Source organism: Eumetopias jubatus, unplaced genomic scaffold, assembly GCF_037043125.1.
Source record: "Eumetopias jubatus isolate StellerSeaLion01/CBP00866 unplaced genomic scaffold, mEumJub1_p1.0 scaffold_8, whole genome shotgun sequence".
Classification (NCBI taxonomy): Eukaryota; Metazoa; Chordata; class Mammalia; order Carnivora; family Otariidae; genus Eumetopias; species Eumetopias jubatus.
In genome coordinates this window covers 21,408,347-21,427,304 of record NW_028274814.1, presented here as the reverse complement: position 1 = coordinate 21,427,304, position 18,958 = coordinate 21,408,347, and the positions used below count along the sequence as shown (strand labels likewise).

Sequence of the window (18,958 nt, the reverse complement as noted above, 5' to 3'; positions counted from 1 at the left end):
GTCAACTCTACTGTCCTTCAATCCGTCAAGAGTCAGTCAACTCATATTTATTGTGCACCTACTGTATGTCAAGTTTTATTCTAAATACTGGGTATACTGCAGTGAACAATCAAGAATCACTGACTTGTAAAGACACAGCCCCAACATGCCATGTTAAGTAAGGGCAGTTTTAGGGGGAACACAGCTGGAGTAGGAAGCAGACCCAGCATCCCCCCCTACCACACGCCCCTTTACAGGATTGAAAGGGGGGCAGGCAGATGCAGAAAAACAAAACAAAACAACCATAGCCACCTTTAGAATTTTGAGGTTAACACATTTACATTGTTAAACTAATGTGTCAGTTTTAAAAGATTCTCTCCTTTAAAGTAAGTAACATGTACCTAAATTGGTATTAAGACTATGAAATGGCACAAATAAGTATTCTCTCTCGGGGCGCCTGGGTGGCTCAGTCGTTAAGCGTCTGCCTTCAGCTCGGGTCATGATCCCGGGGTCCTGGGATCGAGCCCTGAGGTGGGTTCCCTCCCTCTCCCCATGCTGCTCCCCCTGCTTGTGCTCTCTGACAAATAAATAAATAAAATCTTAAAAAAAAAGTATTCTCTCTCATTTTGAAATCTGATTAACAGATTAGAATGATGTCAAATCACTGTGGTAATTAATACCAAGACAAGCATAAAAAGAATCCAACATAACTGCTTACTTATCCTGCGGCCTATCCCACTCACTCCCTGTTTACTAACAACTAACAGGAAGTAACAACAAATTCGCTTTTCTGGACTAAGGAGTAAAAAAGGGGTAAATTTTGAGGTGTACAGAGATACAGAAACTTTTATCCTCAATGAAGATAAAGAAACCTGAAAAAGTGCCAGAGATCACCTCTGAGGTCCCTTAGTCAAAAACCTTCCTGTTGTCCCTTTTTAAATTCCTCATCAGGGCGCCTGGGGGCCTCAGTCGGTTGGGCGACTGCCCTCAGCTCCAGTCATGATCCTGGCGTCCCGGGATCGAGTCCCACGTCGGGCTCCCTGCTCGGCAGGGGGTCTGCTTCTCCCTCGGACCCTCCCCCCTCTCGTGCTCACTCGCTCTCTCTCATTCTTGCTCTCTCAAATGAATAAATAAAATCTTTCAAAAAAAATTAAAAAAAATAAATTCCTGATCAATTTCAATCGCTTCTATCCCCTACAGAGGGACTCGGGCCTGAGGACTCACACCAGAGGGGCTCTGAGGTCACTGGGTCACCACTCAGGCTGCTTTCCCCCATCCCCTCCTCAGCCCATGGTCCCTTCCTGCAAGGCCTTCCCGGATTTCACACACATGAACATTTTAAGATTTTATTTATTTGACAGAGACACAGCGAGAGCAGGAACACAAGCAGGGGGAGTGGGAGAGGGAGAAGCAGGCTTCCCGCTGAGCAGGGAGCCCGATGCGGGGCTCGATCCCAGGACCCCGGGATCACGACCTGAGCCGAAGGCAGATGCTTAACCGACTGAGCCACCCAGGCGCCCCAACGAACATTTACAGTAAACACCGATTTGGGAGTGATAAGTGGCTGCTACCTTTGTATTTCATCAAGAGAGGGGAGGAGGTTAAAAAAAAAAAAAAAGCAGATAATAAAGATCAGTGTACGTGTGTGTGCGTGCCCATCCACGACCTGTTGTCACTGTGATTTTAACACATGAAAAAGTGCTCCACATCGCTCGGCATCAGGGAAATCCAAATCAAAACCTCACTGAGATACCACCTCACACCCGTCAGAATGGCTAAAATGAACAAGTCAGGGAACGACAGATGTCGGCGGGGATGCGGAGAAAGGGGAACCCTCCTACACTGTTGGTGGGAATGCAAGCTGGTGCAACCACTCTGGAAAACAGTATGGAGGTTCCTCAAACAGTTGAAAATAGAGCTCCCATACGATCCAGCAATTGCACTACTGGGTATTTACCCCAAAGACACAAATGTAGGGATCCAAAGGGGTACATGCACCCCACTGTTTATAGCAGCAATGTCCACAATAGCCAAACTGTGGAAAGAGCCAAGATGTCCATCGACAGATGAATGGATAAAGAAGAGGTGGTATATATACACAATGGAATATTATGCAGCCATCAAAAGGAATGAGATCTTGCCATTTGCAATGACGTGGATGGAACTGGAGGGTGTTATGCTGAGTGAAATAAGTCAACCAGAGAAAGACACGTATCGTATGACCTCACTGATATGAGGAATTCTTAATCTCAGGAAACAAACTGAGGGTTGCTGGAGTGGTGGGGGGTGGGAGGGATGGGGGGGCTGGGTGATAGACATTGGGGAGGGTATGTGCTATGGTGAGCGCCATGGGGTGGGGGGGAAATTTTAACACCAAAAAAACAGGAATGACAATCTCAGAATGAAAGCAAATCCTTCTCAAAATGGAGAATTCACAACTTTATACCAATGTATTTTGACAGAGACACTTACAGAAGAAAAACCTTAAGGAAAGAAGGACCAAGGCAGTCAAGACTTATGAAGGGAGGGAAGGAGGCATTTTTAAAATTTCATATGGAGAAAAGCTAGATCTTTTTTATTTTACTGAATGACACTGTGTACAAGAACTAAGTTCTTGGCACAAGTTTGTTGGCTGGAGGACCTATGTTAAAAGGTACAAAACAGAATGGAACTTAAATGTCCAGCTCGCTCCAGCTCTTTGTTTTATTCAGGGTCACTACCAGAACCCCATCTTATCTCAGGGGACAAGAGCAGAAGCCACAGGCCTGGCGGCCACACTCACACCCTGGGCTCCACAGCTCCGCCTGAGAGCCCAGCACCGAGCCACGAGGGAGGGACAGGTGAAATAAAACTCCTGGCTCCCAGCCTGATCTGAAGCTTCGGAGCTCTGGGACAGTGCTTTTCACACACCTGGACCAGGACCCACAGTAAGAAATAGGTTTCCCAGGGCAACCCAGGACACACACGCATACACGTATGTAAACGCATGTGTCTGATTCTCTACCACAAGCAGGGAGAGAGGTGAAGGCATAGGGAGAAGCAGGCTCCCCACTGAGCAGGGAGCAGACGTGGGGCTCGATCCCAGGAACATGGCACCATGACCTGAGCCAAAGGCAGATGCTTAACGGCTGGGCCACCCAGGCCGCCAACACATGCCCTTTCATAGGCTGCTTCCCTACTGCGGTCAGTTTTTGGGGGGCGGGAAGGGGGAGGAAGGAGAGGATGGAAGGAGCAATAGAAAAGAAGGAGCCATCACCATACCTGGACTCCAAATTCTTCACTAAGATTGGTGAATAAGTACTCATACCCATAAGCTGCTTTGCAGTTCAGCCACACAACATGGTATGGACTCCGAGTGATCCAGCTTCGAACCAGCTCTACAATTCCATTCAGACACTCCTCCTGCTCAGGAGTTTTAAAAGGCATTTAACACTTTTAAGAACATCACTCACCCTTTCCACTCCCAACAGTCACAAGTATTAATGCCAGTTAATTATGGGACAATTATGATCTGACATGTTATTCTAGAAATTTCCTACTAGAAATACAACCACACCCCGGTTACCACCCCTGCTTCTCCGGGGAGACTTACTCGACTAGGAATTTGATAAAATTTTGGATCACAGAAAGTAGTATCTAAGTATACACTTTGGATGTCTTTCACTCTAGGAAAAAAAAAAAAAACAATTGGTGTTAACCATCTAATGTGAAATAAAATATATGTAAAGTTTAAATTCTCACTAATCTTAGAGGGTGTGCCATTGAATTTGGAATTTTTTTGTGAAATCAATTTTGTTGGGAAATGATTTCCACACAATAAATTACACAGATTTGTAAATATGATTCAGTGAATTGTGACATAAGTTCACATAACTACCGCCCCAATCAACATACAGAAAGTTGCCATTACCCCATTTCAAGAAGAAAATTCTGCTTTACTGTCATAAATATAATAAACTTCGATTTCTACCTGAAACCAAGGCTTGTATTTGGGGGAAAAGGAGCAGTAAAACTCTTTAGATGATTCAGTCCTCCAGGAATTACATGAAGTCTGGGACGCCTGGGTGGCTCAGTCAGTTAAGCATCTGACTTCTGATTTCCGCTCAGGTCACGATCTCAGGGTCATGAGATGGAGCCCCGTGTCGGGCTCCGTGCTGGGCGTGGAGTCTGGTTGGGATTCTCTCTTTCTCCCCCTCTGCCCCCCCCCCCCGATCGTGCACGCCCTCTCAAAAAAAAAAAAAAAAAAAAAGGGAGGGAATTATATAAAGTCTAATACCTGCCCCCGGAGTGCAGAAGCTCCATCCTGGAAGCTTCTCCCTTTGCCAACCTGAAGTCTCCCGTGTACAAGACTGTTCCATTATTGCCCTGAAATAAAAACCTGAGAAAGAAATATGTCTTGGTGACAACATCCCCATAAAGCAGATACACACTAAATCCATAGCAAATGTTTCCTGCCGAACACAGCCACCTACAATACAGTATTAGTGGGACTTTAACAGCTCTACACCATCCCAGGCACTCAGCCGCCACCTCTTCCCGGGGAGGGGGGTAACATAATGGAATACACTACTGCCTTTGCGGTAGGCACCCCCGGAATGTGTCAGCACCTTCAACTACAGATCACTCCTGCTCATGGAGAGAAAAATCCTCCTGGGAGAGGAAAGTGCAAAGCCAACGGAGAAACGGCCATGGAAGGCTTCCATTATAAGAAAGCCACATTTCTAACTTGATCTTCACCTCAGTCCCCCAAGTTCAATTTGGAAACAAAGATTACAGAAATTGCCATCTACATATTAAAGAAGTAATATCCCTACACATATTATTTTCTAGACCCTAAACATTTATTTCTACAAACACAATACATATCCACACATAATAAAAGGACAAAATAGATGAGCCCCCTTACATAACTGATCCTGGACAATGACCAGCTGGTAAGAGAGTCACAACCACCTCTTCCTTCTAAAAAGAAAATAAAGAAAAAATAATAATAATAGAAGTTATCGTCAGGACCCAGCTCTCCTCAATAGAACAGATTCAGGTACTTCTCCAGAATGCGGTATGCCTCATCTCGTTTCCTCACGCGCCAAATCCTGGAGACGCGTGGAATCCCCACCCACAGAACGACTGTTAAACACAGCGACAGTGTAACCCAGCAACTCCACTCCGAGCTACACACACGAGAGAAATGAAAACGGGCATCCACACGAAAACCCGGGCATGAATGTTCACAGCGGCACTGCTCCTACTATCCAACAAGTAGAAACCACCAAAATGTCGATCAGCTGATGAGCGAACGAACAGGATGTGGTCTCTCCATACAACGGAATGTTATTCAGGCCAAGGCAAGAGATGAAATCCTGACATCATACCACAACATGGATAAACCGTGAAACCATTATGCAAAGTGAAAGAAGCGAGTCACAAAAGACCACATCAGTACGAAATGTCCAGGACAGGCAAATCCTACAGCCTTAGAGTAGCGGTTGCCATGGGCTGGGGGAGGGAGAAGTAGGGAATGAATGCTAATGGGTACAGGGTTTCTTTTTGGGTGATGAAAATATTTGAAAAATGATTGTGGTGGTGAATACACAACTCTGTGAATATACTAAAAGCCACTGAACTGTACATTTTAAATGGGGTGAACTGTATGGTATATGAATGGTATCTCAATAAAGCTATTATTAAACTAAAAAAAAAAAAAAAAAAAAGCCTGATGTCGTCTGGGCCCAGGTCACCATTCTACATGTACCGTCTGTCCTAGTAGGGCAGAGCTCTGGGCACACTCGCTCGCTACCGGTAATGGCAATTCCTCCAGGAAGTCTAACGTCATTCATTCCGATGGCCCCCTTAGAGCAAGGGTCCTGTGGTTAGTGCTGGAGACACAATGCACGGAGCCACAGTGCATGAGAATAAACAAAGGACCAGCGTGGGATGGCCAGACTCTGGTCAACAGGAGCTGCCTGCTCTCTGGAGCCCTGTTTTGACAACGCCTTTCACCAACATAAGGCAGCGAGGCAATCAGAAGAGCCTGGCGTTCGCTAACTGAGGCCAGGACAGCGTTTAGGGACCTTCAGGCTATCCTTTTTAACCCGCCCTCAACTGGCCCTGCCGTCCTCCCTTCGTGAACAATTCGATGAGGTCGACTTCACACACCTGATCTTCTCCAGAGAGGAGATGTGAAAAGTCAGCCTGATCCTGGTTAGACAACGGACACCCTTCAGAGTTCAACGTGTCGACCAAGCAGGTTATAACCAGGCCATGGAATGAATATTAACTAGATTTACCATAAAATAGGAAAATACTTCCTGGCCCTAGGAAAAATTTGAGGTAAAAAAAAAAATAATAAACGGTAGGTCCATAATCTTGATTATTAAACCAATACATTCACAACAGAAAAGTACCTGCTTCTAAATTGAAGGACAAAAAATATATTGGATCCACTTGGACACTGTTTCTTAAGTAAGAAATAATTCAGAAAAAAAGAAAATCACAAATACATATATTTGCTACAAAAGCACTAAGCACCATATTATATCCTGAATATTATAATAAACATAATAAACATGACAATGACATTATGTAATAATATCAACACTTGGAGTTCTCATCATTAGCAGGTAATACACTAAAAAGGAGCAATTCACACAGAAGTCTACCTTGTAGACTACTATGTAGAAAAGAAATACAACACAAATATTTTTTTTCCCTACAAACGCACCCAATTACTGTAACTTTCATTTATGTTAAGATGAGCATTCAAAATCACAGAGAAAAACAATCATATTATTAAATAATTTTTAAAAAATTAATAGTTTTACTTACCTCGCCTGATGCTTCATCGACTAAAGATATCTGAGTAGGAGTTTCAATTTCAATGGATATCTATTAAAATAAGAGATCATATGTACATCATACCAAGTGTTTTCAGTTTTTCATGGATTTACATACCTTTGCCATCTCAAACACAAAAAAGGGACTTAGAAGAAGTTACTAAGACTCTTTGTGTAACAATTTCTGATTTTGCGATACTAAACGTTTTAGCAGCTTAAAGACTTGATAGAGCTAAAGGAGTGCCTCTCCTGTGGCTGACGTGGCAAAGTGGATTAAATGCCTCCTAAACTTGCATATCCTTTGACACAGCAATTCTATTTCCATGAATTCAATTTTTCTCCCTTCACCTCCCCATCCCTGTCCTCCCACTGCCCTCTCCCCTCTGAACTTGAGTCTCAGTAACACACGTGGCCATGTGCTCTGCATGCTTAGGTTTCGCGCTGCAGAATGCAGCCTGGATCCATCCACGAGGTGCTGGCCTAATTCACAGATTTGGGCTGCGGCAGAGGGCTCCAAGGTGGCCTGGCCCACTTTACTACGACAGCAACTCGCATAAGAGGCATTCAGTAAGTAGCTGATGAATAAATTAACGTAATTGTTCATCTTTTCAGTCCACTGATATCCTAAAACTTACAGTGACTGAGATTTGGGTGTTAAAAATATCCTTGCATTCTGGGGGTGCCTGGGTGGCTCAGTTGGTTAAGCGTCTGCCTTTGGCTCAGGTCCCAAGTCCAGCTCCCTGCTCACTGGGGGTCTGCTTCTCTCCCCCGCTCATGCTCTCTCTCTCAAATAAATAAAATCTTTAAAAAAATATATCCTTGGGCACCTGGGTGGCTCAGTCTTTAAGCATCTGCCTTCGGCTCAGGTCATGATCCCAGGGTCCTGGGGATCGAGCCCCGCATCAGGCTCCCTGCTCGGCGGGAAGTCTGCTTCTCCCTCTCCCACTGCCCCTGCTTGTGTTCCCTCTCTCGCTGTGCCTCTCTCTGTCAAATAAATAAAATCTTAAAAAAAAAAAAAATCCTTGCATTCTGGAATAAACACATTGTATTCACAAAGCGCTTATTTATTACTGTGAGATTCAGTTAGCTGCCACCTTAATCAGGATGTTCACATGATCATACATGAAATGGCCTTTCTCCCCGTTGCACTATCATTATCAATTCTGCCAACAAGGCTGAGCAGCCTCTTTACTATATCTCTCAAAAACTCATCCAGTATGGGGATTATTTGTCCTTTGAACATTTGGCAAAATGCACCTATAAAACCATCTGGACCTGGGGCTTTATTGAAGAAGAGATCTTTGTTGTTTTAATTTCTTCAATGTTTACTTATGCAAGTGTTCCACTTTTCTTGCCTCAATTTGGTATTTTCCTACTTATCCAGATATTTATCCACTTTGGCTAAATTATCGAATATACGATCATTAATTTCCAATAAATGCACTGCTATTAATAGTTTTGTTTATCATTCTGTATTTTTATATGCATCTTTTTTCTGACTATTATAAAAGTTTAACAAAAAAGTTCAATATGAAAATGCACATGACCTGATTTTTATATTGTAGTAAAACAGGTAGTATGGAGAGGGGACATGTGGAAGCAGTTGATTTCTTCTGATGAACACACCCATTGTTTATACTCGTTCCAAGGTTTCTAACATGATGAGACTATTTCCTTGTATTACCACCATTCCAATATTGTTCTGTTGCCTACTAGTTGCCATCTCCACATATTCATCTATCACAAGATTCATAAACGGATTGAACATCCACAATATTCCTTGGACATGTCTGCCACCATTTAATTTCAATGATAATTTCCTGTCCATAAATTTTTTCAACTTGGGAGGGTGAGCTTTGCTCATGGTGTCTACCTGGTGAGCTCAAAGATGCCTCCAGACGGAATTCGTGGCATCCCTCACGCTCCCACAGTAGGCCCGGCATCTTCTTTTTCTAATCTTGGCAGAAATCTCTCTCTATTCCTCTAAAGACGAGCTTTTACTTTTGTTAATCTTCCCTTTTATTTTCTGTGGTAGTTGTCAGTCTCTGTATCACTAACTTGTCCTTCTACCTTTATTACTTCCTTCTTCCACATAACCTTGGATTTGCTTTGTTGCTCCTTCTCTCTTATTACTGAGTCAAAGACTCAATCCATGTAATTCTGGTCTTTGTTTTCGAAGAAATGTACTTAATGCTGTCAATTTCCCTTCACGTGCTAATTTAGCTGTGTCACACACATTTTGACGTGTCATGTTCTCACCGTCCATCAGTTCTAAGTATTGCATGTTTTTCTTTACAATTTCCTCTTTAACCTAATGGTTGCTTATTATATGCATTTAGTTCCTATATACGTAGATGATTTTAGCTCTCCTTTTATTTGTGACTTCTAGCATCCATTGCATTGTACTCAGAGAAAAGATCACGAGGATTTCCTACTTCTTTTGTGCCACAGTGCATGGTGCATGGTCAATTGTTGTAAATGTTCCATGTATACCAAAGATCTTTTCCCTTTGGGTGCCTCGGATTGCTATCAGTTCACATTTATTAATCATGCCCTTCAAATCTATCTTATTTCCTGCCTCCTTCCTCTTTCAGTTTTTCTTTTTTTTTTTAAGATTGTATTTATTTATTTGACACAGAGAGAGAGAGCGCACAAGCAGGGGGAAGGGCAGGCAGAGGGAGAAGCAGACTCCCCAGTGAGCAGGGAGCCCGATGCGGGGCTCGATCCCAGGACCCTGGGATCATGACCTGAGCCAAAGGCAGACGCTCAACAACTGAGCCCCTCAGGCAGGCCCCTCTTTCAGTTTCTGAGAGTGGTGTGGAAAGTGCTCCAGCTACGACTGCTGAGCTGCCTAGTGTCCCTCAGACTGTGAGGTGGCCTTGTACCCCATCAACTTAGCTGAGCTGGAACTGTCCCACAAGTCCTTTCCACGTACACCTCCAGGTGGCGCTGGCCCCAAGAAACATCCGTGTGAGATCTGAAGGCCAAAGTGAACCAGCAGCTGTGTCGTAGCGCCCGGCCGGGCACCAGCAGTGCTGACAGCGCGTGTACGTGCCCCTGCTGGCTCAGCCCGCAGACAGGCAGGACCGCAGCAAGCCCACCTTCGGATGCGTCTCCTCCTTCAGCTTCTCGAAGGCCTGGGCCAGGAGTGTGGAACTCAGTGGCAACGGGGGCGGGCTGCAGCACTAGCCAGGCTGGGAGGAGTGAGACACAGACAGCGGTCCCAGGTTGTCCTTGTGGGTTCCAGCCCATCTCTGCCCTTCTGCGCTTCGCTCTCAGCTCCGCTTGCCGCTGCTGGCCGGCGGGTCCACGGCAGCTTCGGGCCTGAGAGCAGGCCGTTACAGCCTCGATGACGGCTCACTCTGGGGAGCGGGGATGGACCCCAGCCCAGCCTGAATGTGCCACCCGTGCACCAACAGGGGGTGCAGGCACTGGATGCCCCACACTGGGGCACGTTCTGCAGAGAGAGCAGTGCCCCCGCTGGGAGGAAGTGGCTCTTCCAGCCCGACAGAGGGTGGCAGTGGCTGGTCCTGGTTTTTATTGTGGTTGTGGGGTGGGGTGCCTGGGCTTGCGTCGTTCAAACTTCAGGTCAGGGCCAAGGGAGGGGTAGGCTTTTTTTTTTTTAAGATTTTTTTTATTTATTTGACAGAGAAAGAGAGAGAGAGAGAGAGCGCACAAGCAGGGAGGAAGGGCAGAGGGAGAGGGAGAACCAGGCTTCCTGCCGAGCAGGGAGCCCGATGCGGGACTCGATCCCAGGACCCTGGGATCATGACCTGGGCCGAAGGCAGACGCTCAACCAACTGAGCCACCCAGGCGCCCCAGGGCTTTTTTTGTTTTTGTTTTTGTTTTTTAATCAGCTTGCCCAAATGTGGGGCAGAAGTGGAAAGAGGAGGCGAGAGCTGAAAGCTGGTAGCAGGCAAACATCAAACAGACTCTGACACTTCCCAGACTTCTCTGCCAGTGCCCACGATGACCTAAGGTTTAACCCACAGGGTGCACCCTAACTGCACTCCCCCCGCAGTGGTTCTCTTTCTCTGATCAAGCACTTGGGGGATCAGTGAGGACTGCATCCAGTTTGAGGCTACTCTGTCAAGTGCATGTTAAGTTCCTATCTTCTGGATCCATTGTTCCTTCTGACAGTAAATAACATCCTCTTTGAAACAAGATCTCCTTTTGCCTTCAATTCTATTTTGTATGACATAAAAACTGCCACTCTGGCATTTTTAGCTTCTAATTGTTTAGTACATCTTTGCCTTTTTTTGTTTTTTATTTCCATTTCAACCTGCATTTATCCTTTTGTTTTATCTAAGTCTCTTGTAGACTAAGAGTGGTGGAACTTTTTTTTTTAACCTAAACTGAGAAAATTATATTTTGAGCCGGAGTTGAATTATAGCCATATTTATAGTAATTACTGTTATAATAGGACCTTTCCTGGCATCTTTATATTTTCCATATGCCATTCTTTTGTTTCTCCCCTTTACTATCTGCTTTCCATTGAACAGCTCCACTTTATTCTGTCAGATTCAAAGTTGTCCACTCTTTTCATTCCAGTTGTTATCCCTTTATCATAACCCATAAGATGTGTTCATTTTTCCTAAATTATGTCATGACCTAAATAAAAGGATTTGTCAATTGGGTTACACATTTTACACTTCAAAGTATTAAAATGCAACTTAGCAAGAGTTAATGAGATTAAACCAACAAAACCAAGACCCAAGATCAAACTGCTGAGGGACAAGAAAAACAACTCTGCAACAGTAAAATGTTGGCCTCTTCTACGCTGATGAATTTCAAAGACTAAACATCAACACTGTAACTAATGTGGATAAATGTAGCGTAGGAGGAACTGGGCTTTGAATAATTCCAATGCTTTGTTTAATCGACCTCGAAAAATAGTTCCCCTTGAGAAAAAGAATTGGTGTCATTCAAAAAATAAAACTTACGATTCGTTTCTCCCAAAATTTGTACTTCGGGCTAGTTAACAACAACTCTTTAGTAACAGGTGAACAGTATAAGTAAACCTTCAAGCTGAAAGGAAGAAATTTAGAAAAGCTGTGTCAGTACAATCCACAGCGAGCCACTGGGTGACCAGAAAATACATTTCATCACGTATCAGTTATCTCAAATCATTCAGACACTGAGCTGGCTGACCAAGTGTTAGAGCAGTTCCCAACATGCCAGCACCTGTGACTAGCTAGGTCCCATCAAGACCACAAAGAGGGGGGCGTCTGGCTGGCTCAGTCGGTAGAGCATGCGACTCTGGTTCTTGGGGCTGTAACTTAAGAGCCCCACATTTGGTACAGAGATTACTTAAAAATAAAAAACTTTTTTTAAAGATTTATTTATTTAGAGAGAGAGAGAAAGAAGAGGGGGAGAGCGCACGAGCAAGGAGGAGCAGAGGGAGAGCAGAGGATCCCAAGCAGACTCCCCACTGAGCACGGAGCCCACATAGGGCTCAATCCCACAACCCTGGGATCGTGACCCTGGGATCATGACCTGAGCTGAAATCAAGAGCCAGCCGCTTAACAGACTACGCCACCCAGGAGTACCCCCTTAAAAATAAAATCTTAAAAAAAAAAAAAAAAAGAAAAGAAAGAATGCAAAAGGACAAAGGGAAAGAAGCAGATGAGAGAAAATACTGTGCCTCTGGCCTTCTCAAAAGGGTGTCCCCTATCACTCTTAAAGACACGTTTGCACATGATCAGGTATGTCTGGAAAGATACCACCAAATGAAGCTATCTCTCAAGAACGAAAGAAGTGGGGAACAGAAGACTTCTGGGTTTTACTTCATATAAACCTCTTCTGTTTTTCAGTCAGGAAAAATCAATTTCAGAATAAACTTTAAAAATTCAAAAGCAAAGTTCAGAGGTTAAGAATACAGTCTGTGGTGGACCGTATTTTCTAAAGATGGCCACACTAATACATACCCCAACCATCCATGCTCTGTTTACAAAACAGATATGGAAATCCGTCCATTGACAGAAGGGGTCTATTTTAACCTCCCCTTCAACCCATCTTTGTAATTGCCTTAGCCAACAGAACGTGATGAAGGCAGGCCGCAGGACTTTGGAGGCTATGTCTCCAGGGCAACATGGCTACCTGCTAGCTCTCCCTTGGGACATACACTTTCTAAGCCCCAAGTCTCCATTTCAGAAGTTTGGCTACCTTGAAGTCACCATGCTGAAGAGTTTTGTAGCGACAGAGATGCCCAAAAGCCCCAGGTGCCTGATTCTTCTCAGCCTTGGTGTCAAACACTGAATGAATGGGCCTCCAGATAACGGCAGCCCCCATAGGACACCCAGCCAGGCAGAAACCAGGGCCCCCCCCCCCGACTGTGCCCTGTCAGCATTCCCGACCCACAGAAACTGAGAAAGAAAACACATGATTAGTGGATTTAAGTCACTAAGTTTTGGGGTGATTTGTTACGCAGTAACAGATAACTAATATACAGGCTCCAAAATCAGACAGACCTGGTTGAACTCCTGGTTCTGCCACTTACTGGCTGTGTGACCTTGGGCAACTAATTTAACCTCTCTGGTTCCTCAGTTTCCTCATCTGCAAAATAGAAATAATAACGGTATCTATTCAAAAAATTATCAAGAGGATCGAATGAGGATGTTTGCTCCGAGAAGACAGGGATTTTCATCTGTGTTGTCACTGTTATATCCTCACCGTCCAGGACAGTGCCTGACTCATCACCGGCACTCAAAGAAACTGTTTAATCAGTACATAGTGCCTGGCATATACCTAAGTACTCAATGAATATCAGCTACCATTTATCACGAACACAGACTAGTGACAGCACTTTGCAGAGAAGACTGACATCCACTGGGTCAGAAGTTAGAGAGTCAACAGGGCTCTTTCCAATACATAGCTTGAGATTTTGGAATGGACATTTAGGCAAAAGCGGGCTGTAGCAAAAGGATGCAGTCGTTTGGCTTAAAGATCCAAAAACATACGATTGTCTTCACAACAGAACTACGCGCGCGCACACACACACACACACACACACACACACACAGAAATGAAAATGAACACACTACTGCTACACCCAACAGCATGATGAATCCTTTTACAATCAGAATGTTAAGTGAAAGAAAACAAACAGAAGGGTCTATTCGGTATTATTCTACTTATACAAAGTTCACAACCAGCCAAAGCTAAACCATGACGACAAAAGGTCAGGATACAGGTTGCCTCTGGGAGACAAGCGCTGACTGGGAAGGACGGGGGTGGGGCTCTGTTCGGGGACACTGGTCCTATTCTATTTCTCTGTCTAGGTGGAAGCTTCAAAGATGTGCTCGCTTGTAAAAGTTCATCTGACTGTGTCCCGTTATGATGTATGTACTTTCCCGTGTGGAAGTCATAGCTCAATTAAAATGTTTACTTAAAAAACACACACACACACAAATAAGTAGCAAAATCAATTACCTGCACTCCAACCTTCTTTTCAAGGTAGGGGCTCTTAATCCTTTCATATGATCTAAAAACAAAAGAATCAAAAATCATAAGCACATTTTTTTTAAAGATTGTATTTATTTATTTATTTGACAGAGAGAGACACAGCGAGAGGAAACACAAGCAGGGGGAGTGGGAGAGGGAGAAGCAGGCTTCCCGCTGAGCAGGGAGCCCAAAGTGGGGCTCGATCCCAGGACCCTGGGATCATGACCTGAGCCGAAGGCAGACGCTTAATGACTGGGCCACCCAGGCGCCCCAGGACTTTTTTTTTTTTTTTTTTGGAGAGGATTCCTTAGGCCAAACAGTTGTCTGTTCTTTTCAAGCTTCCTTTTAAGAGAAAATATATGAGAGGTTCACTTTTTTTTTTTAAGATTTGAGAGAGCGAGCATGCACGCTCATGCGGGAGCGGGGCAGGGGGTGGGATGGGGGCGGGAATCTTGAAGCCAACTCCCCACTGAGCAGGGAGTCCAACACGGGGCTGGATCCCATGACCCCGAGATCACGACCTGAGCCGAAATCAAGAGTCAGATGCTCAACCAACTGAGCCCCCAGGCACCCCAAGAGGTTCACTTTTATAAAAGAACTGATTCCTGTGGGCTATTGGCTCTTTCTTCTGCAGGTGACATGCATCTGAAAACAGGCCAGGAACCATGGAAAGCTGACCATCTCTGGTCATCATTTAAAAGGAGAACAATCCCCTCCATCTTAGGACAGAGTCTAAATAGCTCTGAGTAGCCACAGAAGAATGAGCGACCAGATACTCATTTCAGAACTACTTCCAGCACTTTCCTTATGCTCTTCTTTCATTTTAATCCAACCATCCCTTGTGCCCCACTCTATGTGACCCATTCAGTTCCAGGCACTGGAACTCGTTCAGGCTTAGGCCAGCATAAGAAGAGTTTCATTCTCTTCTCAGCCTGCTCTGACTGCTGGGTTGAAGGTATTTCTATCCACACAGGCCCGCTTCTCAGCCCTGCAAATTAACAGATACAGAAACACGGCCTTTAAACATATGGTGCATTCTAATACATTCTGAATCTCCAGCATGGGTAAGACTAGATGGCAGTGACCACACCTTCTCAGTTTAGATGAATCAAACCAATCCTAATTATTTGAATTACCACCAACACACACACACACACACACACACACTTGCACGCGCGCCCTCAACTTACCCGTGGTAATCCTAACTTCAGAGAAAACAAGGCAGTCGCCACACCCCCCGCGGCAGACCCTGACCAGACATGTGCCTGCCCCCTCAGAGGGTAAATCTCCTGAGATCACTCCTGATCCAGGCTTGTAGGGCCTATGGGGGCATCCCTGGGCAGGGCTTCCGGTTGGGATTTCCAAAGAATTTGCGCCACGGCAAAAAAAAAAAAAGGCTAAATCAGGACTCGGCTCCATGCTCCCAAACTAAATCAGCAGGCAGCACTCTGTGGCTGCTTTAATCAAGACGGCCCAGGACCCCAGCCCCCTCCAAGACTGCCAGCCAAAAGAACGTGGGTCAGTTTACTTGGTGCTGCGAGGACTGCACCCAGAGTCTCCTTCCCAGGGCCTTTTTCCTTTTGCTGAACCAGATTAGGTCACTGTAAATTGTCCCCTAAAGGGGTCTTCTCCAACCCTGGGCCACTCTCTCAGGCCATGGGTCTCCTCTTGCCCTCCAGGCCTTACTGATGCTTAGCAGAGCCTGTCCTGAGCAGAGCCCAGGGTTCCAGATGGTCCATAAACAGGACTGAGTGGGCCATGGGATGAGATGTTCTATCAAAATGTGATGTTAATGCATTTATGTGATTTTTTTCTACCAAAAGAGTCCAGAGATCATGTCAGATATTCTGTATCAGTTGGTTCAGACTGACATAAAATACCACAGACAAGGTGGCTTAAACCACAAAATTTCTTACAGTTCTGGAGGCTAAATTCCAAGATCAAGGTGCCAGGGTTGGTTTCTGGTGAGACTTCTCCTCCTGGCTTGCAGATGGCCCTTCTTCAGTGTGTGTGGAGAGAGAAAAATCTCTATTCCTCTTTTTATAAGGCCATCAATCCTAACGAGTTAGGACCATGCCCTTATAAGCTCATTTAAATTTTGCCTCCTAAAAACCCAATCACCAAATACAGTCAATAGAGGGTTTGAGCTTCGACATATAAATGGGGGGGGGGGCACAATTCAGTCCACAAGTCCACAGCACATCAAAGAAATATGTTTCTCACAGGTTAAAAACTACCAGTAAGCAGTGTGGGAAATTTCTGAAAGCAGAAGTTGAGTTCTTGCCCTTGATGAGTTTATATTCTGGTTGAGTAAACACTCACATGTCATGAGAGAACAGGAACAGTTACTATAAACTGCTCAATAGGGAGTCAGTTTCTTGCTTAACTTAACTAACGATCATGATTTCAGATTCCTTTAGACGGAATCCTTCTCCAAACTCACTACTTGTAAACATAAAGGGCAAGCCCCTACGCCACACTTCCAATCATGGCTAGCAAATTTTGAGTTCCGAAACTCCAGTGAGGCTCAAGACAAAAGGTAAAACAGAGGTAGCCTCGCCCAAGAGGAGACTCACAATGAAAAACATTCTGGAGACTAAGTAGAAAGACCCTCAAAGAGGCTCACAGTGCTATTTAGCAAATCGAGAGAGAAAGTCCAGATTTATCCTCATTAATGAGAGGAAATTCGTAGGTCACAGCAAAAAAGCAGAGGCATTTCCCAAAAGCAGGAACTTCGGCGTACCAGATGTTACGCATGGCCAACGGTTGCAAAATGAGTGCTCCTCCAGCTCTGGAGATTGGCTAGAACGTTTTAGAGACCCTCCGGCCTCAGCTGGAGCCTCCAGGCCTTATCATCAGGGCCTAATCCCTAACTGTGCGCAGCTGCGAAATCTTAGTATTCTGGTTGCCTCACCTTCAACTAAACTGGATGTGGGCAGAACACCTAAAAGGAGGGGGAGCCTGCACTTCACAGAGCTTTCAGACAGGATGTTTGAGTGTGTGTGCATGCGCTTGCTTGATAATAAATGTTGGGGAGGTGGGGTAGGGTGGAATTTCATCTGAAACTTGCCTTCTTTAGAACATGGAAGCGAAGATGTGGAGGAAGAAATAAGTAATAATCCTCGCTGACCTCTGACTATTCGCAGCTAGGCGAGCTACCGAAAGAACCTTAAGTTACGCCTGGTCAAACTGGCCCGGGTGGTTGCGCCAAGTTTCGGTTCCGTCCCGACGTACAGAAGAAATAAAGCTTCAGAGACGCTGAAGAGCCAGGCTGAGACAAGGTGCACCTGCTAGTCTCGGCCCCGGCCTCCCGAAGCCTGCTCGAGCCGCTCGAGCCCCCCGGGCGGCTTCCCCGCGGGGTCAGAACCCGCGCCGCCCGCGTCCCTGGGGCGGGCGGCGCGCCGCGTCCACTCACCCTTGTGGCAGTGGGACAGGAAGTAGGCGCGGGCTTTCAGGTTCTCCCTGTCGAAGCGGTCTATGGAGATGGTCGGGTACTCGGCCATCTGCCCCATGAAGGAACTCATAGCGCCGGCCCAGCTCGGCCGACCGGTCCACACGCCGCCGGCGGAAGCTAAGGTCTTCCCTTCGCCCCGCCGCCACTTCCGGGAACCTGTCGCCCCCGCGCCATTGGCCCGCCGGGCGCAGCCACGTCCAATCAGAGGAGCCCTGCGGCTGCGGGGCGGTGCCGAGGAACGTCCGGGGAGAGTCCGCGGCCGGCGAACCTCGCGGTTAATTTGTCCGAACGGCGGGATGCTGGGTTGGGGCAGCCGGCTAGGATCTAGGATGTGGCGCGACGAGGGTGCCTCCTGCCGGCAACCTTGACTCAGCACGGGTGGCGTTCTGGTGCAGAGTGCCCGCGTCTGTGCAGGAACTACCTCGCGAAGGGAAACTGAACACCCGTAGCAGGTGCTCCACCCAAGAATGCAAAGAAGGGAAGGGGGACGCAAAGCTTTGCTTTGAAATCAGACTGCGTTCCACCTCCTGCTTGTCTACTGAGAGCTTGAAAGCCGAGCTCAGTTTCCCTTCTTTCCTTTTCTTCCCAGTTTCTACCTTAGGGAATAACCATGAGGATTGTATGAGAAAAAAATTGTGTGTGACTCATGGTGGATTCAATAACTGTTAGTTCCCGCTTCCATTTTTCATTCATTTATTTATTTTAAAAGATTTTTATTTATTTATTTGACAGCGAGCACAAGCAGGGGGAACAGCAGGCAGAGGGAAAAAGCAGGCTCCCAGCCGGCTGAGCAAGAAGCCCGCTGTGGGACTGGATCCCAGGACCCGGGGATCATGACCTGCGCTGAAGGGAGACCCTTAACAGACTGAGCCACCCAGGTGTCCCTCACTGGAGGGTATTTATTGGACCCCTTCCCAGCAAGTCTCCTTAAACACCACAATATTAATAATCAGAAACAACTCAAACACTCTTGAGGTGTTGCTTTGCGCATGCCATTATAATAAGCCTTGTAGTTATTACATAGATGACTAAGATGTGCCTTCAGGTAGGTTTTCAATCCATTTGGAGACAACACATCTGCAGAACATGGTAAACAAATGTTTCCACAAAGACACAAAATAATGTGGGGGGGGGGAAACCCAAGAACAATGACTTTCAAGTGGTGGAATCAAGAATCAGAGTGCCACCCTCACCGAACATCAGCATTTTCCTGCAGCCACGGTACTCAGAATTCTATTCAAATACAGAT

At 45.8% G+C, this 18,958-nt stretch overlaps 1 protein-coding gene and 1 pseudogene across 1 annotated transcript in view; both read right to left on the bottom strand.

The window, feature by feature from the left end:
• DCLRE1C (DNA cross-link repair 1C) overlaps positions 1-17,837 on the bottom strand; it is a 30,534-nt gene extending 12,697 nt beyond the window's left edge. Inside the window, 8 exon segments of the mRNA XM_028114097.2 lie at positions 3,241-3,381; positions 3,572-3,644; positions 4,256-4,357; positions 4,886-4,941; positions 6,805-6,864; positions 11,756-11,840; positions 14,244-14,295; positions 17,671-17,837. Coding sequence (XP_027969898.2) covers positions 3,241-3,381; positions 3,572-3,644; positions 4,256-4,357; positions 4,886-4,941; positions 6,805-6,864; positions 11,756-11,840; positions 14,244-14,295; positions 17,671-17,779 — 678 coding nt within the window. The 5' untranslated portion in view covers positions 17,780-17,837.
• LOC114217279 (small nuclear ribonucleoprotein G pseudogene) lies at positions 7,768-10,465 on the bottom strand (annotated as a pseudogene).
• Positions 17,838-18,958: the final 1,121 nt, after the last annotated feature.